The sequence below is a fragment of the Corticium candelabrum genome, chromosome 16 (assembly GCF_963422355.1).
Source record: "Corticium candelabrum chromosome 16, ooCorCand1.1, whole genome shotgun sequence".
Taxonomy (NCBI): domain Eukaryota; kingdom Metazoa; phylum Porifera; class Homoscleromorpha; order Homosclerophorida; family Plakinidae; genus Corticium; species Corticium candelabrum.
In genome coordinates, this window is record NC_085100.1 from 1,437,738 (window position 1) to 1,461,805 (window position 24,068).

The window sequence follows — 24,068 nt, forward strand, 5'->3', positions numbered from 1 at the left end:
AATGGATTTTTGTGTATTTAACATTGTTTTGATGCATACTTGTGTGCGCATGCGCGTGTGTATTTATGATCATGTATATACTTACCAGACAAACAGTTGGACACAGAGACAGAGAGACAGTTGGACACACAGAGAGACCGACAGACTGACAGACAGTTGGACACACAAAGAGACAGACAGACAGGCAGGCAGTTGGACAAAGAGAGAGACTGACAGACAGACAGTTGGACAGACAGACTGAAGGCTATACAAATGAAGCTGACTTTAGAGGTTTTTGGAGAAAAAAAATTCTCAATAATATTACAACGATGCAACGCTAGAGTCATCCTCCACAAGCTGACGCGTGTCTTCCCTGGAGAAGTAGATGAGAACATACACAATAGAGACTACCAAAGTAGTTTGCATTAAACTAAAGCTGAACTCACTAGATTTCTTGCATTTAGTGTTAGAAATGTAACGTAGAGTTTGTGTTTCAATAAATGAAATTGACAGACAGACAGACAGACAGACAGACAGACAGTTGGACAGACAGACAAACAAACAGACAGTTGGACAAACAGAGACAGACAGTTGGACAGACAGACAGACAGACAGACAGTTGGACAGACAGAGAGACCGACAGACAGACAGTTGGACAGACAGGCAGGCAGTTGTACAGACAGACAGTTGTACAGACAGACAGACAGACAGACAAACAGGCTGATAGACTTTTTGTGATTAAATACTTAATATTAATATCTACAATTCCCTAAAAAAATTTGAATTCTCAGCGGGAAATATTCATTGTCTGAGCATCCACAGCATAGAGATAGAGCATAGTAATGGTGCTTCAAGTGAGTGGCAGGTTATAGTTTATATTCACTTGGAACTAAGACGCACGCACAAAGTTTCGTCGGTAAACAGCCAATCAACAACAAAAGAGAAATGATTGCCTTTGATACAACAAACTAGACGTATAAACCTAATGTGGATGCCTAATAGACAAGATACAGTTTTGTATCATAAAATACGAGTCAATCTGTGTGTCAACTCAAAGCCAACTGGTGACCGCCTGTTCATACTCTTCGGGTGGAATGAATGGCAAATCGATGGTCCTGAAGATGCAATGAAATTAGTGTGAATGAGTGAGATGTTGGACTGTGATGACGAACCTTATCATGAAGTCGCCACAGTAGGGACACTCGCTGGCAATGAGGTCATCCAAATCAGCCTGAAATGTCAACAGATGAGTCAATGACTTTGGTGGTTCTCATCAAGATGAAAAATATAAACTATTTGAAAATTACTATTTATAAATTTTTAAAAATTTTTATTTATTAATTAATATTTAGAAAATTTTTTTAAATTATTTATTAATTAATATTTATAAATTTTTAAATAATTTTTTAAATAATATTTGTTTATTATTTAATATTTATAAAAAAATTTAAATAATTTTTATTTATCTTAATTAATATTTATAATTTTTAAAATAATTTATTTATATTAATTAATATTTAAAACAATTATAATTATATAAATAAATGTTTATTTTTAATTTTAATTTAATCAATATTTATAAACTTTATTAATTTTAAAATTTTATTTTATATTAATTAATATTTAAAACAATTACAATTATATAAATAAATGTTTTATTTTAAATTTAATTTAATCTATTCTATCTGGGAAGGGAAGATGTAGTGTACAGTAGTAGTGATCCCACTTCTGTCACCATGTGTTTACTGCTGTGTTAGAACAGTAACGCGCGTTAACACTAGCGTACGGTAACAACTAATCACTACAGTACATATTTAACTTATTCTGATTATATTTTAGATAATTAATTTAGATAATTTATTTTAATAAAATTAAAATACCAGTAATTACTAAATAATATAATTAATACATAAATTATTTATTTTATATTTATTAGTAAAATTAATTAATATATTTATCATATACAACTCGGCCAGCATGACCCAATACTATTTGACACTCACTCATGAGCAACAACTCACCCTCGCTTGCTCACTAACTGTCGGAGCAGCAAGATCATCACTTGCTTCGCTAGCAGCCGCACTTGCACTTGCACTTCCAGATGCAGTGAAACCACGGCCAAACGATATTCCTAGTTGTTTATGTAAGTCGGTCATCCGGTTTCTAGTGAGAGAACTATGGATGAGAAAGGAGTGATGTGAAGTGGTTTGTATGAGGACTTACACTTGTCTCTGTGAGAGGTGTGGACGTATTTCTACGACCAGGCAGTCAGCGTGGAAAACGTGGGAGCACGGGAAGACATAGAATTCGCGGGTCAAGAGTGGGAATGAACAGATGGAACACTTTTGCTGTGCAGCGACCACTTGATACCTGATGATAGAAAGGTGTGTTTAGTGTGTTAGTAGAGTAGATGGCAGATGGGAAACCTTGGTGGCTTTGAAGTTTCAAGCATACATGAAATTGCCTTTGATTGTCTGTCTCATCCGTCCATCTGTCTGTCTGTCTGTCTGTTTGTCCTTCTGTCTGACTATCTTTCTGTCTGCCTGTCCATCTGTATGTCTGACTATCTGTCTGTCTGTCTGTCTGCCTGCATGCCTGCCTGTTTGTCTGTCTGTCTGCCTGGCTGTCTGTCTGCCTGGCTGTCTGTCTGACTGTCTGTCTGTCCATCTGTCTATCTGACTATCTGTCTGTCTGTCTGTCTGTCTACTTAGCCAACTTCACTATAGAGAAATAACATAACGCATACTTGTTTCTCATCTCTTGTATGTCTTGCCTAATCATCTCTCCACTGTCAGTTGCCTCTTGCATTTCTCTCTTGAGACTCTCAATGTGTTCGTTGTACTCTTGCAATGATGTGCAGATGGCATCCTATAATAATACAATACACACACACACACACACACTCGGACGAACACATGCACACACACTTGGACGGGGACACACACACACACACACACACACACACACACACACACACACACACGGACACACACACACACACACACACACTTGGACGGACACACACACACACTTGGACGGACGGATGGACACACACACACACACACACACACACACACACACACACACACACACACATTACTTTAAAGTGATCAATTGTAACAAAATCCGAGAAGAACTGAAGTACGTCTTCAATCTTGAGCAAGTCGCATTCATTCAACAACTCCATAGCCCTACAAAGTGCCCAACAAATTCAACTGATACTTTACCAAGCCATCAGTTCCTGTTCACCTTCCAACGTCTCCACTCTGCTCAATCACAAACCTTGCAATCATCAGCCACAGTTTCTTTCTCAACGTTTCGTCTCCTTCGTCAGGCTTGTTGGCATTGATGCGAGCCAATTCAACGTCGTCATCCTGTAAAAGGAGTTGAGATCAGGAAGTACAAACTTAGCAATAGACACAATCAGTCTGATGAAGTAGCACACAGTCATACAGATGGGGAGACAAACAGCTAGACAATGGACACACAAACAGAGACAAACAACTAGACAATGGACAGACACACAAACAGACAGACAACAACTACACATGGACAGACACACAGACAGACAAACAACTAGACAATAGACAGACACACAAACATACAAACAAACAACTAGACAATGGACAGATAGACAGACAAACAACTAGATAACGGACAGACAGAGACAGATGACAATAACTCCACAACAAACAAGTGATGTACAAATACTCTAGTCTCCTCACTTCAAGTGCAAGCTGTACGGCTTCCTCAAACAGACCCATAGAAGAATAGAGGTGAACACACGCTTTACGCTTCTTGTGTTCAGCACAAAGACGAAGAGCATACTTTGTATCGAAGTTTGGCTCAGAATCACCCTAACATTGAATTCAATTAGACATTAAACACAACTGATTACACACCACGCAAGCAAGTCCCACCTGTGTGCTGCTGTTGATGAACCCTAGCAATGCCATTTCATCCTCGGCTTTCGCGTAGAGAGACAGAAGGTAGTTGTGGATGGCTTCGTCCTCGTTACCCAGTTGATCAACACAAAATTTCAAATAACGAAGAGCTTCGTTATGCTGCAAAGAAAAACATTCAGATGCCAACACTATGGAAGAGATGCGTCCCTCAACATAATTATTTAAAGGTGACCGTTCACAATTCACAGCGCACATACAGACACACCCACACAAACTTGAAATCATGCCTTTATGTACACATTTATCCATTTACCAGTTTGAGATAACTTGCTGTTGAACGACAAGCGATTTCTCGATCTTTTCCTTGTTGCACGTGACCCAACAATGGGTGCAGTACAAAGTGTGCATTAGCGTGATGGCATCCTCACAGACATCTACCATGTATGAAGTTGTAGACTAGCTTAGCAGTGTACCAACGTATACATCTGACTTGCAGTTGTTGAATTTCTGTAGAAGAAACATCGCTACCGACGCATCGTTTGTTACTACGAGTACAGGCTATTCCTTAATTCTATCCAGCTGTTGTAGCTACCATGTAAAGATAGACGCACAATCTGCATTGCCAGCGGTGTCCAGCACCTCTCCATGGCTTATTTCATGCTTGAGTTTCGGGTGCCATCATGTGATGCTCTGTGCTCCACCCATTTCCGGGTCATGTGCACTATCGAGAAAGCACTTTATCGTTCAACAGCAAGCTATTTCAAGATGGTAAATGGCAAATGTGTGGATAAAGAACCTAACAGACTTGTCTTGGGGTTTCCCGAAATGTCAAGTACAAGGAGCGAAACTGCCGTGGCAGACAAGAACGCAATTTGCCTTTCTCTTTGTACTAGGAATAAAGACTGTATGTCAAAAAAACGTGGTGCACCCTAAGATGTTTCCTTGTTCTGCTTCGTTATTACACAACCTGAAATCATGCCACATTTTTAAGTTTGTGTGAGTGTGCCTGCACGTGCATGGTGAATTGTGAACACCCTTTAAAGTATTAAGAGACACATCCCTCCAATACAATAGTCTATGTATTGTGAGATACATCCCTCCAATACAATAGTCTAGTGTATTGTGAGATGCATCCCTCCAATACAATAGTCTAGTGTATTGTGAGATGCATCCCTCTAATACAATAGTCTAATGTATTGTAAGATGCATCCCTCTAATACAATAGTCTAATATATTGTGAGATGCATCCCTCCAATACAATAGTCTAGTGTATTGTGAGATGCATCCCTCCAATACAATAGTCTAGTGTATTGTGAGATGCATCTCTCCAATACAATAGTCTATGTATTGTGAGATGCATCCCTCCAATACAATAGTCTAATATATTGTGAGATGCGTCCCTCCAATACAATAGTCTAATGTATTGTAAGATGCATCCCTCTAATACAATAGTCTAATGTATTGTGAGATGCATCCCTCCAATACAATAGTCTAGTGTATTGTGAGATGCATCCCTCCAATACAATAGTCTAGTGTATTGTGAGATGCATCTCTCCAATACAATAGTCTATGTATTGTGAGATGCATCCCTCCAATACAATAGTCTAATATATTGTGAGATGCGTCCCTCCAATACAATAGTCTAATGTATTGTGAGATGCATCCCTCCAATACAATAGTCTAGTGTATTGTGAGATGCATCCCTTCAATACAACAGTCTAGCAACATGAATAAAAACATGTTTGCTCCTAGTTCTTACATGAGGTGCGACATCTCCAGTTTGTTCATACTGAACAAGAGCAGGGATGAGTCTCTTTGGATCGAGGTGATTCCTCATACTAATCCACGCATTAACAATCTCTCGTGGTACATGCTGGATGAGAACAGGACTGAACTTGTAATACAATTCGATATCTTTCTGTTCAATCAACAATCACAATGAAATAATTCAAAAACGAACGAGACAAATAATGCCACACCTGACGTGTCAAAGCATCCAATGCCTCAGCGTAATTCTGCTGCTGCAAATAGTGATTAACAACACGCTCATAATCTACCAACATTAACAGAAATAAAACACTCAAGTTATATATTACAGTAAAAATAAAAGTAACCCTACATTTTTGTAACTAAAGCTATATTAATTAATTTTTTAATTTATCTAAATGTTTTAATTTTAAACTTTAATTAAATAAATTAAAATAAAATTTAAAATGCGCATGCGCAATGACGTTTGTCTTTTTCAAACTTGTGCAAATAATTAATTAACTTTATTAACTGTAAATAAGTAATAAACTTTATTAACTGCCAATAAATAATTAATAAACTTTATTAACTGCAAATAAGTAATTAACTTTATTAACTGCCAATAAATAATTAATAAACTTTATTAACTGCAAATAAGTAATTAATTATACTAATTGCCAATAAATAATTAATAAACTTTATTAACTGCAAATAAGTAATTAACTATATTAACTGCCAATAAATAATTAATAACTATATTAACTGCCAATAAATAATTAATAAACTTTATTAACTGCAAATAAATAATTAATAAACTTTATTAACTACATATAATTAATCAACATTATTAACTGTAACTAATGAATTAAATATATTAACAGCAACTTTTTGCATCTAAATCATCTGTTTTGTGCATCACAAATACTAAGTAATGACTTCACCTTGCATTTCCTGGGCAAAGAAGACGAGATCTTCAACGTCTCCATGGCTAGTGAGTAGCTCATATGCAACATGCTTGTTCTCATCCAAACACGTCTAGCATATAGACAAAAACAGTTTCTCAGTGAGTAGAAAGAATAAGATGTATTCACTGACCATCACTCGTGGTCTCTTCAGGAAATCTCGAAATTCGTCTCTCAGCATGCGGTGCTCTCGTTCTTTCGGTGCGCCTTCATCTTTTAGGTTGCCCAACTGATTGAGGTATATTTCCATCAGCCACGATGTTATCATTGTCACCTGAGTTTTGTCCTAACACGACAACAGTAGCTTGTTTATCTGGTCACACATTTGTCTGTTTGTGTATATTAAAAATTTAGTGTATTTGTCTTCTTGTCTGTCTGTCTGTCTGTCTGTCTGTGTCTGCCCGCCTGTCTGTCCATTTGTCTGTCTGTCTGTCTATTTGTCTGTCTGTTTGTCAGTCTGTCCGTCCATCTATTGTCTGTCTATTTGTATGTCTGTCTGTCTGTCTGTTTATCTGTCTGTCTGTTTATCTGTCTGTCTGTCCATCTGTCTGTCTATTTGTTTGTCTTTCTATCTGTCTGTCTATCTGTTTATCTGTCCGTCTGTCTGTATGTCTGTCTATTTGTCCGTCTGTTTGTTGGTCTGTCCGTCTGTCTGTCTATTTGCATGTCTGTCTGTCCGTCCGTCTGCCTGTCTGTCAGGTTCCCATCCGCTCACAATTCATTACACACACCAACTATCTCTAATCCACAAACTGTCGTTCAGTAAAAACTGTTAGTTCATTGATAACTAAAGCTACCTGCTCACCTGCGTCTTCAAATTCTCCAACTTCTTAATAAGATACGTCTTAAGTGGTTCCTGCTGATCGATACCAATAAACATCAATGCAACCTCCTCAAATGACTTTTGAGTTTTTGCAAACAATCCTGCCGACACTTCAAACCTAACGACATCAAACTGCTTCTTACTGCCAATAATTATTATATTTAAAATTATATTTAATTATTTATTATATATAAAATAGAATATCAATAAAATAAATACATAAATATTGATATCAATAAATTGTATAAAATTATTATCTACAAAATTATTAACATAATTACACAATAAATATAACTAATTAATATCAATACTATAATTAAGTTTGTAAAATATTAATTAATTTTAATATAATTAATATAATAAGTTAACATAATTACACAATAAATATAACCAATTTGTAAAATATTAATTAATTACAATTAATTGACATAATTACACAATAAATATAGTTAATTAATATCAATACTATAATTAAATTTGTAAAATATTAATTAATTTTAATACAATTAATTGACATAATTACTCAATAAATATAGTTAATTAATATCAATACTATAATTAAATTTGTAAAATATTAATTAATTTTAATACAATTAATATAATAAATTAACATAATTACACAATAAATATAACTAATTAATATCAAATTAACATTCTATTCACACACTTTTTCTCTTCAAACAAATGCTGTGCGTGTGCCGTCTCCACTTGATCCAAGTGTGCCTCGTTCTCTCTACAATACTGTTTCGCTCTCTGATACTCGCCCTTCTGTAAATACATCTTCCACACGTCACGTGACTCGTTGTGCACACGATAACGAAACACGGCCCTGTCTGAGTATGCCAGAATGTTGCCTTTCATTTGATCAACACAGAGACCACGCAATCCACCAAAACGCTACACAACATGCAAAATGTGTGTGACACGATTGCAATTATCAGAGTTTGATGAGGGTGTTACTCGAGTGTCAAAGAACTCGTTGTGCACAGGTTCGTCATTCAGTATACAGACTGCTTGAAGCCTGAAATGCAATAAAATATTTTATAATAAATATTTAACTTTAGTGTAGCTAATTAATTATTAAATAGTTATTAATACTTGTGTTGTGACCAGTAGTGTGTGTGTGTGTGTGTGTGTGTGTGTGTGTGTGTGTGTGTGCGCGCGTGTGTGTGCATGTGTGTGTGTGTGTGTGTGTGTGTGTGTGTGTGTGTGCATGCACATGGTGTGTGTGTGTGTGTGTGTATGTGTGTGTGCATGTGTGTGTGTTCCTCTGTCTGTCTGTCTGTCTCTCAGTAGTATGTATGTATGTATGTCCATCCATCTGTATGTCTGTCTGTCCATGCGTCTGTCCTACTTAACTATCTTACCGACCTGTCATTGTACGCCACTAAAACATGAAAGTCTGTCAGCAAAACCGAAACTGCAGGAACATCAGCTTCTTTGCCAACAGACTTCAGTGACTGTTCAGTCGATGAACGTTTCTGATACGGCAACAAACGACAGTTCAAAGCCACTGACTCTGTGTACGACTGGTTTTTGAACTCGAGAGAACCATAGTAGACACCAGGACCTACAAAACAATGACAAAATGAGTTGCCTTGTAAAACCAAACCAAACAGGTAGACAAGCAAACAAACAGACAAAAAACAAAAAAAACAAATGGACAAGCATGTAAATACATACATACAAAGAACCAAAACCAAAGAAAAAATAAATGGACAAACATATGTACATACATACATACAACCAAAACCAAACAGATAAACAAAGAAACAAACAGACAGACGAAGAAAAACAAATAGACAAACATACATACATACATACAAACAACCAAAATCAAACAGACAGACAAACAAATAAATAAACAAACAAAATCGACAAACAGGAAATACAAGAAACAAATGGACAAACATTCATACACACATACAAACAACCAAAACCAATCAGATAGACAAACAAACAAATAAACAAACAGATAAACAAAAAATACAACAAAAATGGACAAACATACAGGCAGACATACATTCTTACAACCAAACAACTAAAACCACCAAACAAACACACAAACAAACAAATAAACAAACAGATAAACAAGAAATACAACAAAAATGGACAGACATAGATACATACACTCATACAACCAAACAACCAAAACCAAACAAACAGACAAACAAACAAATAAAGAAACAGATAAACAAAAATGTAGAACAAAAAATGGACAACATACATCCATGCACTCATACAACCAAAACCAAACAAACAAATAAACAAGAAATACAACAAAAAATGGACATACACACATACAACCAAACAACGAAAACCAAACAAACAAACATCAAATAAACAAACAGATAAACAAAAATACACCAAAATGGACAAACAAACATACATACATACATACAACCAAAACCAAACAAACAAGCAAACAACAAATAAACAAACAGATAAACAACCAAAACCAAACAAACAAACAAACAAATAAACAAACAAAAAATACAACAAAAATGGACAAACATACATACATACATACATACAACCAAACAGGTCAGCATGCACACAAACATGTTGCTTACCTGTTAGCCAAGCAAATGCATTTGGCAGCAATTTCCCTTTTGGGTAGACAAAGAAGAGCTCACCGGTTGGCTGAAAACCGGGATTCAACGGCAATTCCGTGAATCCAACTACTCAGTAACCCACAAATCACACATCAGTATCTCAAATGTTTGAGTCTTGTCTCCATACCGGGTTCTGTTTCATAGTAACTGAAAAGCCATTGAAATATTGGCGGCTCTTGAGTTGTCACGAAGCCAATAAATTGATATAAACGACTACAGACATGTACACACATAAATTGATATAAATGACTACAGACAGACATGTGTACACAGGTACATTGATATAAACGACTAAACATGTACACAGGTAAATTGATATAAATGACTACAGACATGTACACAAAAGAATGGTTTACCATAAACAAATAAACAAATAAAAAAACAAAAAAACATATAAACATATAAACAAATAAATAAACAAACAAACAAACAAATAAACAAATAAAAACATAAACAAACAAAGAAACAAATAAGCATATAAACAAATAAACAAATAAACAAATAAATAAACAAATAAACAAACAAATAAACAAACAAACAAACAAACAAACAAACAAATAAACAAACAAAGAAACAAACAAATAAACAAACAGACAAAAAATAAACAAATAAAAATATAAACAAACAAATAAACAAACAGACAAAAAATAAACAAATAAAAATATAAACAAACAAATAAACAAACAGACAAAAAATAAACAAATAAACAAATAAAAATATAAACATATAAACAAACAAATAAACAAAGACACAAATAAGCAAATAAACAAATAAACAAATAAACAAACAAATAAACAAACAAATAAACAAACAAGGAAAATAAACAAGAAAAATAAACAAGGAAAATAAACAAACAAACAAATAAATAAATTAAGTATAAACAAATAAATAAACAAACAGACAAACAAATAAATAAGCAAGGAAAACAAACAAAGTAAACAACAAACAAACAAATAAATAAAATAAGTATAAATAAATAAACAAACAAACAGACAAGCAAAGAGTAACGAAGAGAAAGACATACAAACAAGAAATAAATAAACAAATAGGTCAACAAAGCAGCTAATTTAATATTTCATCTAATTTGTAGAGTTGACTACCTGTATGTGGTTGCCATGACATAATATTTCTTTTCTCCTGATGCACTGTGAGGAAACTGTTCGAAACGCAGTCCAGTCACCGGCTCTGGCTCATCACGATTCAACATAGAAAGCTACATAAGTTATAACAAATGGTAAATTAGCTTTAACTACAAATCTACGTTTGTCTGTTTGTGTGTATGTCTGTATGTCCATCCAACTGCCTACTTACCTGCCGGTCTGTCAGTCTGTCTGTCTGTTTGTCTGTTTGTCTTGTCTGTCTGTCTGTCCATTTGTCTGTTTGCTCGTCTCACTGTCTGTCTGTCTGTCTGTTTGTCCTGTATGCGTCCACACTTGCATTTCTCACCTGCCGCCATTCCTTCAATATATCAGCTTCCCTCAACAGCCTACCTTCTTCCGGCTTGATTTGAGCTTCAAATATAACTCCCTTACTTGACCCCACTAATATCTCTCTCGTAGATGCCTCATCCATCCGCGTCTTATTCCAAGCTATTGACTCAATCATCGTCCCTCTGGCTTTGCTGAGAACTTTGAATTTCGACGAGTCGCGACTCACGTAGTAGTTCTCGTTCGATTCCATACTCACAACAATGTGACGACCTGTTGGGTCAATGAAGAGCTTGTGGATGATATCGTCGGCTCTCTTACCAACAACAAGCTCTGAAAAGATGTCAACATGTGAAGAATGTTGGTTATTGATTGATGGAGTTTACAGTCAACTTGTGTGTAATGCAGATGCATGAAAGTAAGTAAGCAGACAACTGAAGACAAATGAAAACAAGGAGATCAACAAAGGACAGTAAACAAACAAACAAAAAGCAGGAAAATACACAAATAAAAAGTGAGACAAACAAAAACAAGTAACAACCTGATAAACAAATAGAAAAACAGAAACACAGACAGATAAACAAACAAACAAGCCAACAGATGAACAAACAAATGCACAGACGGCAGACAATAGCACAGACAAACAAACAACAAACAAATACACAAACAAGTAAACAGACAGACAGATCAAGAGACTAAGAACAAACACAATCAAACAGACAAACAGAAAACAAACAAGCAAACAGACAGACAGACATACAGACAGACAGACATACAGACAGACATACAGACAGACAAACAAACAGACAAAATCAAAGAAACAAAGAACCGCACCAACAAACAGACAGACAAACAAACATACAGACATACTTACATACAGACAGACAAACAAACAAACAAAAGAAACAGACAGACAGACAGACAGACAAATCAAAGAAACAAAAAGAAACAGACCAACAAACAGACAGACAAACAAGCATACATACAGACAACAAACAAAAGAAACAGACAGACAGAGAGACAGACATACATACAGACAGAAAAACAAACAAACAGACAAAATCAAAGCAACAAAGAACCAGACAAACAAACATACATACAGACATACATACATACAGACAAACAAACAAACAAAAGAAACAGACAGACAGACAGACAGACAGACAGACAAATCAAAGAAACAAAGAACCAGACCAACAAACAGACAGACAAACAAACAGACATAAATACAGACAAACAAACAAACAAACAAAAGAAACAGACAGACAGACAGACAGACAGACAAATCAAAGAAACAAAGAACCAGACCAACAAACAGACAGACAAACAAACAGACATACATACATACAGACAAACAAACAAAAGAAACAGACAGACAGACAGACAGACAACTCAAAGAAACAAAAAGAAACAGACCAACAAACAGACACACAAACAAACATACATACAGACAAACAAACAAACAGACACAATCAAAGAAAAAAGAACCAGAACAACAAACAGACAGACAAACAAACATACATATATACAGACAGACAGACAGACAGACAAACAAACAAACAAAAGAAACAGACAGACAGACAGACTAACAGACAGACAGACAAATCAAAGAAACAAAGAACCAGACCAACAAACAGACAGACAAACAAACATACATACAGACAAACAGACAGACAGACAGACGGACGAACAAACAGACGAACAAACAGACAGACAGACCAAAAAATTAAAGAAACAAACAGACAGACAGACAGACCAACCACACAACATTCACATCCCACCTTCTTCTCTTGTCGTCTCCATATCCAACCTCAACACCACATTCTTATTCGCATAAGCCAACACCAACTGCCCATTCCCCACCACCACCTGACCCACCATGTGCCTCGGTCTACACACAAATCGAAAATAAAACAACAAATCGACGAAACCGACACAAACCGCCACGATCACCTAAAATCTATCTGTCTCCGCTTAAATATCGGCGTATCATCGCCTTTCCTCGTGTCTACGAATCCGCTGGAGACGATCTGGAAAGAAAACATGAGGTCACGTGACCGAGTGTGTTGCCTTTGAGGCTCCTGTTGCTTACTGGGTCTTCTGTTAGGGTTGGATCGATGCGACTTCGTGTTGATAATGGAGGAGGTCGCGATGGACGAGAAGTGGAGGCCGCTTCGTATTGCTCGAAAAGGGAGGACATTGCTTGGCCTCGTAAGTCGGTCCGTTGTGCGCGAGTAATGAGTAAATGTAGTCATGTGATGATGTATACGTGGTAGTGTGTGTGTGTGTGTGTGTGTGTGTGCGTGTGCGTGTGTGTGTGTCTGTGTGTGTGCATCCCTATGGCATACCGTTTGTTTCAAAACCGCGCTAGATTTGGTACAAACTACTGGATAGTATAGGATTATAATTGAATTCAAGAACATGCAGGCATACTGTTGTAGACTAGACTTCAAGAGCAGGTTGTAGGAACCGTTAATTTGTATTAATTAATTAATTAATTATGCAGTAGTCCACTAGTAATTCAAAACAAAAAAATTGAGTTTTGAATTATTAGTGAACTACTACATAATTAATTAATTAATACAAACTAACGGTTCCTACAACTATACAGGTTCCTACAACCTGCTCTTGAAGTCTAGTCTACAACAGTATGCCTGCATGTTCTTGAATTCAATTATAATCTTAGTACGATAATGATCATATAATCCTATACTATCAAAAGTAGTTTGTACCAAATCTAGCGCGGTAACTCTAGCACGGTTTTGAAACAAATGGTATGCCATAATCCCTGCCTGTACACTCCACCGCACAAATACCCCACAACAGCCCGTCATTACAAGCTATTTATTACTATAGCTGTACCAAGTACATGTACCACGACATCACTATCGAACTGTTTATGGATCAAAAACTGTCAGCTAAAATACTTCACACTTTCTCACTACATGTACAAACCATCCACACATTCGAATTCAACTGATCATCTTCATTATGTTTGATGGCTGCAGCCCTGGCTTGCTGCTAACGTTGAGAAACTTCGATGTCGAGTACTTGTTCCTGACGGCTTGCAGCTTTGATGTCGCACTCTCCTTGACAAGTCGAGCCAGATGATTGACGCATGGCTTGAGATCCTTCTCAGTGTATGTACTGTAGTGTACCAGTGTTGGATTCTAAGACACAGAATTTAGTGACTGTGTGTGTGTGTGTGTGGTGTGTGTGTGTGTGTGTGTGTGTGTGTGTGTGTGTGTGTGTGTGTGTGTGTGTGATTGCTTACCCATGTGATTGCTGATCCGTTTACTTTCAGTGATATCCAAAGTGCTGCAGCAGCAATCTCTGATGGACAATACTCCAAACTTGTGTAATCCTGCAGCGAAAGTTCCATCAAGTATTTGGCAACAGAGTGAATGTCAGCATCCACCTAAACAAGAAAACACAATCACACACACACACACACACACACACGCACACACACACACACACACACACACAGCTTCAACCCACTTGTCCTGCCTTTGAATTCCGTCTCAGAAAATGTAGTGGCAAAGGCTTGCCCAAGTCGTGATTCAACACAGCCAACATGTGTCTCTCCATGTCTCGTATTTGTTTGCCTGTATAGGCATTGTCGGTGATGTAGACAAAGTCGCGCAACTCTGGAGCGTAGATCTCTTCGTACTTTGATGCAACAAACATAGCAGTTACTCCAACCAACTGCAGTTTGCCACGAGTGACCTGCTCACTCTAAAAATATTGAAAAATATTATTTAAACATTATGTTAATTAATTAATTATTATACATAATTTTAATTTTATGACGTCATCATTAAATGTGATTTACAGCAAGGTATCTGTCTCAAACACTGATAGGTACTTAATTATTATATCATAAATAATTATTTAATTAACTAATAATAATTACATAATTTTAAAATTTTATTATGACGTCATCACTAATTGTGTGACTTACAGCGAGATATCTGTCTATAATACTGATAGTCATATACAATGTTTCCGGAAGCAGATGAAAGCGGAGATGAACTTGTACCAGCCAATCGATCAAGATAGCGCGCATCTTCTCATTGATATCTCTCTGTTTCCCAATATAGTCACGTGGTACCGTAAACTTTATTTCCAGCTGGCGCATGTACGTGTAGATCTCGTTGACGTACTCGGCGCACAGTTGAGGGTTTTCCCAATCGTCTTGGTCGATATCCTCGACTCCAGTGGCCGGAAGTGACCGAGAAAGGGAGTCCAAGTTGAGGCAGTCACGTGACGGGTCGGCTGCTTTCCCTTCTACTCGTTCAACTTTCTAATTATCACAGAGATAGCTTGTAGACAATAAATAATGTGAGAAGAGGTCGTAGCTACACCTTTCGATTGCGTAGTTCACCGAGAGCGGGTCGTCTGAGCTGTTTTGTGTCTTTTCCCAGCAAAGGGTGAACGCCAGGGATGAGTGAGCTGGTAGATTGGTTTTCGCTCTGGTCGCGTAGCTAGACGAACAAAAGACAACGTGAAATTTTGAGTAAATTGTGTGTTTGTAGTGATGGTCGGGTTGGGGAGAAAGGGGGCCTTACCGTGCGACCTCGTGTTGACGCCATGGCTTTGGTGAATGGTTGTAAGAAGGCAACTCCGCTGTTGAAAGTCAGATGAAGAAATGACTGGACGACAGTCGAGCGTTTGAATGACGCGGTTAACGATATTGAATGTTATTGGTTGAGAGAAAAACATTACTATCCCGGATAAAGGGTGCGCGTTTAGCCTTGGAATACTGTACACCCATAGCTCGTTTACATACACGCGTACTCTACCTCCCTAACACATGCATGCACACATTACACATGTGTAATTTTGTCCGTGCGATTCATATAACAGTCTACCTTCGCGTTAAGTAAATCAAAAGCTTTGACGCGGCGGTAAAGTCTGGCTACGCGAGATTACGTTGTCACGTGACTTAAAACGTATGTTGTAACTATAAACCATGACATTGATATTAATTAAACATTTAGATTAAGGTTTTTAGATGGACTGAATCAGAGCCGTATATACGACTCTGCACTGAATGTTAGCCTCGGCGTCCCAGACCTGTGTAGCGCCGATTCAAAAGCGTCCTCCTCACACTATAAACATATATATATATATATATATATATATATATATATATATATATATATATATATATATATATATATATATATATATATATATATATATATATATATATATAATATAATATATATGTATAATATAAAAAAAATATATATATATATATATATATATATATATATATATACGGCTAAAAAAAATATATATATATATATATATATATATATATATATATATATATGTATGTATGTATGTATGTATGTATGTATGTATGTATGTATGTATGTATGTATATAACTAGGCCATGTAGCCCGTTCTTTGCCCGGGCCAATTAATTAAGTTAATTAACACAATTCCAGCGTCTACACTCTTGGAGCATAATAAAAATTCAGTTAACTAGGCAGAGACACCCATGGACGACGATAAAGTGGATATCCGTCATTGGAGCGTTGAGTTTCACGGCAGAAATTCTTGGGAAAATGGTTGGAGCAGTAGTTGTCAACCATGCAAGGTGAATTTTTGTTGAGGGGTCCGCATCGTCCGTGGATCATGTTGGCCATGACAATTTTGATAAGCTTTCTGATAAACCCGTTCAATTAAACATACTTACATACATACATACAGACATACAGACATACATACATACATGTGGACATACGTATAGACAGACAGACAGACAGACAGACAGGCAGGCAGACAGACAGACAGACAGACAGACAGACAGACAGACAGACAGACAGGTAGTTTAGAAAATAAATACTTTATAGATAAACCTGATAAACCTGACCAACTCACATCTAAAGTGACTTAGTCGCAGCTATTTCGACATGCCCGTTGGACGTCGTCATTTCAAAAGTGTTGCTGTCGTTGCACGGAACAGGTGCAGCGAACGTAAATGTCCGTATACAAACCACAGGTCTAGGAGACTTTGTTAGTGAGACGTCAGAGTCAATATACGCATATATAGTTGTTATCGCTTCAAGAAGACGGCGCCCAGTAAGCGCTTTGCACTTTATAAGTATAGCAGCTAAAGAAGAAAAATTAGCTTTTGCGGGTGGTAAAATTCCAAAAATTGTAAAGTTATTGCGGTAATCAAGTCATATGTTTATTGCTTGCAAGTGAAAAGCATATCTTCAGACAAAATATACCATGAAAGATCTGCTAGATTGAGGAGCAATGATATCAATCGGAAATTTTTCACCAGCGTGTAAATGCTGTTTCCACATTGTATATGAACCTATTAACGTGTATATTAAAGATTACATATTTCTTTTAAACAATTTTAAATTTTTGTACCTGATAACGCAGATGGATTCTTTTAGACTTTTATTGAAGTACCTCTTTGTATACTACGTTTTTCGTTGATCGAGTTTCACTGCATATAAAATATTTTTATTACTCGATACTCGGCTGCATCCAACGTAGCACTGCCCGTAACTGAAGCATGGTTCTTGCAGATGTAGTCCAGCAACTTTCAAAGTCTGTCCTTGTGACTTGTTAATTAATAGTCATTCCCGTGCAGAGTTTGACAGGAAATTGTAGCCTAGTAAACTGAAATGGTAAACTGGTGTCTGACGGTGTGATTGATAGCATGGGTAGAAAAAGTTGCTGTCCTTTTTGTGGTCCTGTGGCAACGACCGTTCAAGGCATTTTTCCATCATCTTTTTTAGAATAAGTCTTGTTCCGTTTGATATGCCCAAAGCCAAGTTGCGAACTACCATTAGAGGCATTCCGAATTTTAAATCAAGTCTATGTGGCGGTAGTCCGGCAGGTTAATTGCCGAGTGTAACGTGGCTTCTAATCCGGGTTCCATAACAGAAATGGCGTGATTCTCTAGGGACCTTTTGGTGTGTGTGTGTGTGTGTGTGTGTGTGTGTGTGTGTGTGTGTGTGTGTGTGTGTGTGTGTGTGTGTGTGTGTGTGTGTGTGTGTGTGTGTGTGTGTGTGTGTGTGTGTGTGTGTGTACACACAAATCTCAAATTTCTCCTCCCCACGACCACGTTTCATGATAGGACCTACCCTAAAAATCGTTTCCGTATCCGACTACAGATGAGTCTAGGAACGATTCGTGCAAGTGACCAAATGGCGACGTAAATGCTTCATGAACTTTCGTCGCCCCATTCTTTTGTATTGTAGCTAGGAAGTGTGTGTACGTACTTGAGAACCAAGAAACACCTTTAGGAGTTGAATGCCATCAACAGTCAACTATTCACACGTCCCATACTACACTACTAGTTGTACGGTATCCGTAGGCGCCTCGCGTTTGTGATTAACACATCCAACAGAGTTTTTAGACCGTCTACTGAAACGTCGAGTCCTAGCTAGACGATACGTATTTGTTGAAACCCTAGCTGTCATGGACGTAAACATGCAAAGTTCCTAGTAGTTTAGATTACGTATATCGGCCTGGTATAGGTAGTCGTCGTTTTGCGATCCTAAGCAAGACAATTGAAATGTACAGTCTAGGTATGCACTCAGTTCCGTTGTAACGACAGTGGTATGGTATTTACTGACATAGAAATTGATATCAGCAAACATTGACTATCAACAGTGTTAAATGCAGCACAGCGTAGAAAAGGATTGATCATACTGACGTGTGAATAGTTGACTGTAGGTGGCATTCAACTCCTGAAGGTGTTTCTTGGTTGTCACGTACACACAGTTCCTAGCTACAATACAAAAGGATGGGGCGACGAAAGTTCATGAAGCGTTTTTGCCGCCGTTTGGTCACTTGCACGAATCGTTCTTAGACTCATCTGTAGTCGGACACGAAAACGATTTTTAAGGTAGGTCCTATCATGAAACGTGGTCATGGGGAGGAGAAATTTGAGATTTGTGTACACACACACACACACACACACACACACACACACACACACACCACACACACACACACACACACACACACACACACACACACACACACACACACACACACACACACACACACACACACACACACACACCACACACACACACACACACACACACACACACACACACCACACACACACACACACACACACACACACACACACACACACACACACACACCACACACACACACACACACACACACACACACACACACACACACACACACACACACACACACACACACACACACACACACACACACACACACACACACCACACACACACACACACACACACACACACACACACACACACACACGCACACACACACACACACACACACACACACACACACACACACACACACACACACACACACCAAAAGCTCGATGGAGACCCATATAAAACCACGCTCATTTCTGTTGTGCGACCCGGATTAGAAGCCTCGCTATGCTCGGCAATAATCAGTTCTTTACTACACTGTGCTGCATCTAACACTGTTGATAGTCAATGTTTGCTGATATCAATTTCTATGTCAGTAAATACCATACCACTGTCGTTACAACGAAACTGAGTGCATACCTAGACTGTACATTTCAATTGTCTTGATCACGATCGCAAAACGACGATTACCTATACCAAGCATATATACGTAATCTAAACTACTAGGAAGTTTGCATGTTGAAACAAATACGTATCTAGTGTCTAGCTAGGACTCGGCGTTTCAGTAGACGGTCTGAAAGCTCCGTTGGAAGTGTTACTCACGGACGCGAATAACTGCTTTTGGCAACGACAGTTTAGACACCCAAGCGACAGTGCAGTCGATGCGTGGTCGCGGTCGGAGGTGGACACCTAGAAGGATGTATCGGCAACCTCGAGACCTAATGCTTGGTAAGAGATGTTAATTTGTGGTGATGTTAACCACCTCCGGTTTAGTTGTCCTCATTTTCACGATTGCCATCGATGTTTGAGACGGGGGCATGTTGCCCGAAACTGTACCGCTGCATCTCCTGCGTCAAAGAGAGGAGGTCAGATCACTAATTTAGCCACGGCTCTTCACGGTCTAACTATGGTTACCGCTAATATTGAGCAGCAACATCTTTCTTTTTTGGTGGATACAGGAGCAGACATCAGCTTGATACCACTCGATATTGTTCAGATGAACCACATGACGGTTAGAAGGAATATTGTTCGCCAACCAATAATGGTTGATGGTACTACCTTACAGTGTGAGGGAACTGTAGTTACGTCGTTTCGGTTGGGATCTCAAAAGGTATACAGTTCATTTTACGTTGTGAAAGGAATCGACTGTGGGGTTTTGGGCACTGATGTTCTGTCGACCCTTGAGGTCTAGATAGTTGTTCTTGAAAGGGGAAGAAGTGACAACATTTCCAACCAGTCAAATCAGAACCAACAAGGTCTGAAGTGCGTTTATTGAAGTTTGGTCGGGTATATTCGCCAGGCAGTGTACTAGTCGGACCTGGGCAAGAAACCACCATTTGGGGAAATATACACTCCAATGTTACTAGTAAATGGACAGGAATTGCGGAGGTAGTGGATGAGTTATCTGAACGTTCGGGACTTTTGGGATGTGCTACCTATTGTGTTAGAGGAAAAGGGAGAGATGTTCCGGTGAGAGTTATGAATGTTTGCACAGAACCTGTAGTAATACATAAGGGACAGAGTTTGGCGGAATTTACTGAAGCAACTGCGTTGGATGGGGTGGATCGAAGTCCAGCTGGAAAGAGTACAGATATTTACAACCCAACGGTTGACATAGATCTGGGTGAGTCATCGAGCTCTGATGAGAAACAACAATTGGAGAATCTTCTAAATGTCATCGGGACGTGTTCGCTTATCCAGGCAATGAAGAGTATTCGGTGGATGTTGAACATACGACTCTGCTTACTACCAAAACTCCAATAGCTTGCCGCCCTCGACGTCTACCTACAAGATGGAAAGCTGAGGTTGAAGATGAGGTGAGACAATAACGGCGAGATGGGATAATTCGACCATCTACTTCTGGATATGCGGCACCTATATGTCCAGTTAGAAAGAGTGATGGGGAGTCTTCGTTTATGCGTAGACTACAGACAGTTAAATGGTAAAACCAAAGACACAGCAATACCAGCTGGAAATCTTCAAGAGGTGATCGAGTCACTATCAGGAGCAAAATTTTTTAGCATCTTGGACTTGGCAAGAGGATATTTTCAAGAGCCAATCGTGGAAAAGGATAAGAAAAAGACAGCGTTCCGGACACCTTCAGGTTTGTATGAATTCAACAGAATGCCCTTTGGGTTGAAGGGAGCTCCAGCAACGTTTTGTCGAATGATGTCACTAGTTCTGGGACACTTAACACCTATTCGGCTAGTCCTCTATATGGATGATCTCTGTATAGTTTCAGATACACTTCAATTACATTTGGATCGGTTGGAATAAGCATTTACAACTCTTCACAAACACGGACTTCGACTTAATGCGAAGAAATGTCAATTTGTTACAACTCAGGCAATATTCTGTGGATTTCGTATTAGTGCAGAAGGAATTAATCCTGATCTAGAGAAGGTTGCTGCTATTGAAAGAATACCTACACTCACTACTGTCAAGGAGGTGAAGGTTTCTTGGGCATCACTGGTTTTTATCGTCGATTTACTCCACGGTATGCTACAATTGCAGCACCTTTGACATCTATGTTAGCTGGAGAACAGAAATTTCAGTGGTCAACTCATTGTCAAGATGCATTTAATACTTTGAAGCGAAAACTGTCTACAGCACCGATCTTGGCTCATCCTGTGGCAGATAAACCATTCGTTTTGACTACAGATGCATCAACTGTAGGGATTGGTGCAGAACTGGCACAAGAAAGTTCAGAAGGACTACGGCCGTTTGCATATTTTAGTAGAGTTTACCTAAGACAGAGAGACGCTACTCTACATATGATAGAGAATTTCGCTTACTACGCTTACTACGGGAGAAGTTAACGCTATCTAGAGATGGAATATTACATTGAACATCATCTCAAGGGCATTCGCAGATTGTCGTACCTATTGCTCTGCTACCTGAAGTACTTCGGCTGGCGCATGATAATGCCTTCTCAGAACATCAGGGTGTCAAGAAGACATTGACTCGGACATTGGATCGATTTTGGTGGAGCACTGTAAACAGAGATGTAATGGATTACACCAAATCTTGTCATCCATGTGAGGAAAGGATGCCACCACATCAAAGAGCGCGAGCTCCATTGAAAGAACGCCCTATAGCAGAGAAACTGTTTGAGAGAGTCGAAATAGACATTAAAGGACCGTTACCTCGAACCGAAAAGGAATCACAATTTATCTTAGTTATTCAGGATGCATTTCCAAATATGTGGAATTGTGCTCATTGCAACGACAGACAACAGAAGAAGTAAGTTGCAAGATTCAAGAATGGATTGGTAGATATGGACTGCCAGAAGTAGTTCATTCCGACAATGGAACATGTTTCACAAGTCGAGCTTTTGAACAATTTTGTAGTCAACATGGAATACGACACACTAAGTCAACGACATATCACCCCCAAGCAAATGGTGCGGTAGAACGTTTCAACAGGACATTGGGAGAAATGCTAGCAAGGGTGATAGATTCTAACCATACAACATGGCAAAGCCATTTGACACAAGTCCAACTGGCCTATAATACGTCGTACCATGAGTCGATTGGAGACATTCCATATAGAGTTATTTTCAAAGAGATGCCTAGAACGTTGTTACAAGCTGCAGCAGATTCTGTGTGCAGGGTAACAGAACACAAGACGACATCACCAATGGCTTATGTAGAGAACAGTTTGACATCTGTTCCTGACATATACCAAAAGGTAAAGAAAAACTACAGCCATAAGTCAAATGAAAGACAGAGACAGTACAACAAATCAAAGTTGCACTTCACCCCATACAGTGTTGGAGATCTAGTGTGGATTACACGTCCTAGTGGAGTGAAACAAGTATCTCGTTCTTTCTGTCCACGATGGATGGGACCTTATAAAGTTGTTAAAAAGATATCCGACGTAGTCTACAAGGTTCGTCGACCATATGGAGGAAGCATGTGACTCTCCATCATGATAGAATAAAACCAAATGTACAACGTAACTTGCGTTTCAAAGATATTAGAACAGATGTAAACCAACATCTTTTGGATACTAAAACAAATGTAAACCAAGAGAGAGATTCTCTCAGATATTTCCACAGACTCTGAGGATAATCCGGAAGAGTTACCTGATCCCGCTGACTCAGATTCTAACTCAAGTACTGAAGCTCCTCAAGTACTTAGAAGATGTCAACGTCAAAGATCTCGCCCACAATATCTAAATGATTATATTGTAGACTCGGACTTTAGCCCTTCGTCAGAGAGGGAGTGTAGTACGTAATAGTTTTACGCCTTAGCGCACGTTAGCATATTAGTGGTTATATAACACATCGCTTACTTATAATACATCAGTCTTTTTACCTGCAATCGCCGTGTACCACACCCTGCAGTCAATATTATTATTTCTATGCACTTTCTCATACTCGGACACACACACACACATACACACACACACACACACACACACACACACACACACACACACACACACACACACACACACACACACACACAT

The 24,068-nt window shown here is 38.2% G+C and overlaps 3 protein-coding genes across 3 annotated transcripts; 1 reads left to right on the plus strand and 2 right to left on the minus strand.

Annotated features, from left to right (window-relative positions):
* Positions 1-844: 844 nt before the first annotated feature.
* LOC134192316 (vacuolar protein sorting-associated protein 18 homolog) lies at positions 845-13,665 on the minus strand. The gene is made up of 24 exons (XM_062661037.1): positions 13,550-13,665; positions 13,411-13,487; positions 13,239-13,348; positions 11,477-11,790; positions 11,131-11,243; positions 10,158-10,243; positions 9,989-10,096; positions 8,787-8,985; positions 8,376-8,436; positions 8,083-8,312; positions 7,398-7,533; positions 6,726-6,878; positions 6,572-6,665; positions 5,864-5,937; positions 5,644-5,802; positions 3,900-4,043; positions 3,705-3,836; positions 3,229-3,353; positions 3,080-3,170; positions 2,726-2,847; positions 2,203-2,349; positions 2,001-2,142; positions 1,152-1,210; positions 845-1,094 (listed from the first exon to the last, which is right to left on the minus strand). Exons 1-24 carry the CDS (start codon positions 13,655-13,657, stop codon positions 1,031-1,033), a joined length of 3,048 nt encoding a protein of 1,015 aa, XP_062517021.1. The 5' UTR covers positions 13,658-13,665; the 3' UTR covers positions 845-1,030.
* Positions 13,666-14,293: 628 nt separating this feature from the next.
* Positions 14,294-16,174, minus strand: LOC134191895 (G2/mitotic-specific cyclin-B-like). Its single transcript, XM_062660532.1, has 6 exons — positions 16,029-16,174; positions 15,825-15,944; positions 15,422-15,763; positions 14,959-15,195; positions 14,732-14,875; positions 14,294-14,627 (listed from the first exon to the last, which is right to left on the minus strand). The coding sequence occupies exons 1-6, from the start codon at positions 16,050-16,052 to the stop codon at positions 14,430-14,432; spliced, it is 1,065 nt and encodes a 354-aa protein (XP_062516516.1). The 5' UTR covers positions 16,053-16,174; the 3' UTR covers positions 14,294-14,429.
* Positions 16,175-20,502: 4,328 nt separating this feature from the next.
* LOC134192430 (uncharacterized protein K02A2.6-like) lies at positions 20,503-23,516 on the plus strand. Its single transcript, XM_062661169.1, has 8 exons — positions 20,503-20,768; positions 21,044-21,219; positions 21,297-21,412; positions 21,483-21,825; positions 21,874-22,092; positions 22,170-22,409; positions 22,457-22,838; positions 22,946-23,516. Exons 1-8 carry the CDS (start codon positions 20,503-20,505, stop codon positions 23,514-23,516), a joined length of 2,313 nt encoding a protein of 770 aa, XP_062517153.1.
* Positions 23,517-24,068: the final 552 nt, after the last annotated feature.

Bases quoted from the DNA above. Each gene is read 5' to 3' on its own strand.
- LOC134192430 (XM_062661169.1), top strand. From the start codon at position 20,503: ATGGTTACCGCTAATATTGAGCAGCAACATCTTTCTTTTTTGGTGGAT. The intron at 21,413-21,482 runs GTGAGACAATAA...CTATATGTCCAG, and splicing joins AAGCTGAGGTTGAAGATGAG to TTAGAAAGAGTGATGGGGAG. The intron at 21,826-21,873 runs GTATAGTTTCAG...GGTTGGAATAAG, and splicing joins CCTCTATATGGATGATCTCT to CATTTACAACTCTTCACAAA.
- LOC134191895 (XM_062660532.1), bottom strand. From the start codon at position 16,052: ATGGCGTCAACACGAGGTCGCACG. The intron at 15,764-15,824 runs GTGTAGCTACGA...TGTGATAATTAG, and splicing joins GTGAACTACGCAATCGAAAG to AAAGTTGAACGAGTAGAAGG. The intron at 15,196-15,421 runs GTAAGTCACACA...CAATATTTTTAG, and splicing joins TTATAGACAGATATCTCGCT to AGTGAGCAGGTCACTCGTGG.
- LOC134192316 (XM_062661037.1), bottom strand. From the start codon at position 13,657: ATGTCCTCCCTTTTCGAGCAATACGAAGCGGCCTCCACTTCTCGTCCA. The intron at 2,350-2,725 runs GTATGCGTTATG...TTCTATCATCAG, and splicing joins ATACAAGAGATGAGAAACAA to GTATCAAGTGGTCGCTGCAC. The intron at 1,095-1,151 runs GTTCGTCATCAC...TTGCATCTTCAG, and splicing joins TGTGGCGACTTCATGATAAG to GACCATCGATTTGCCATTCA.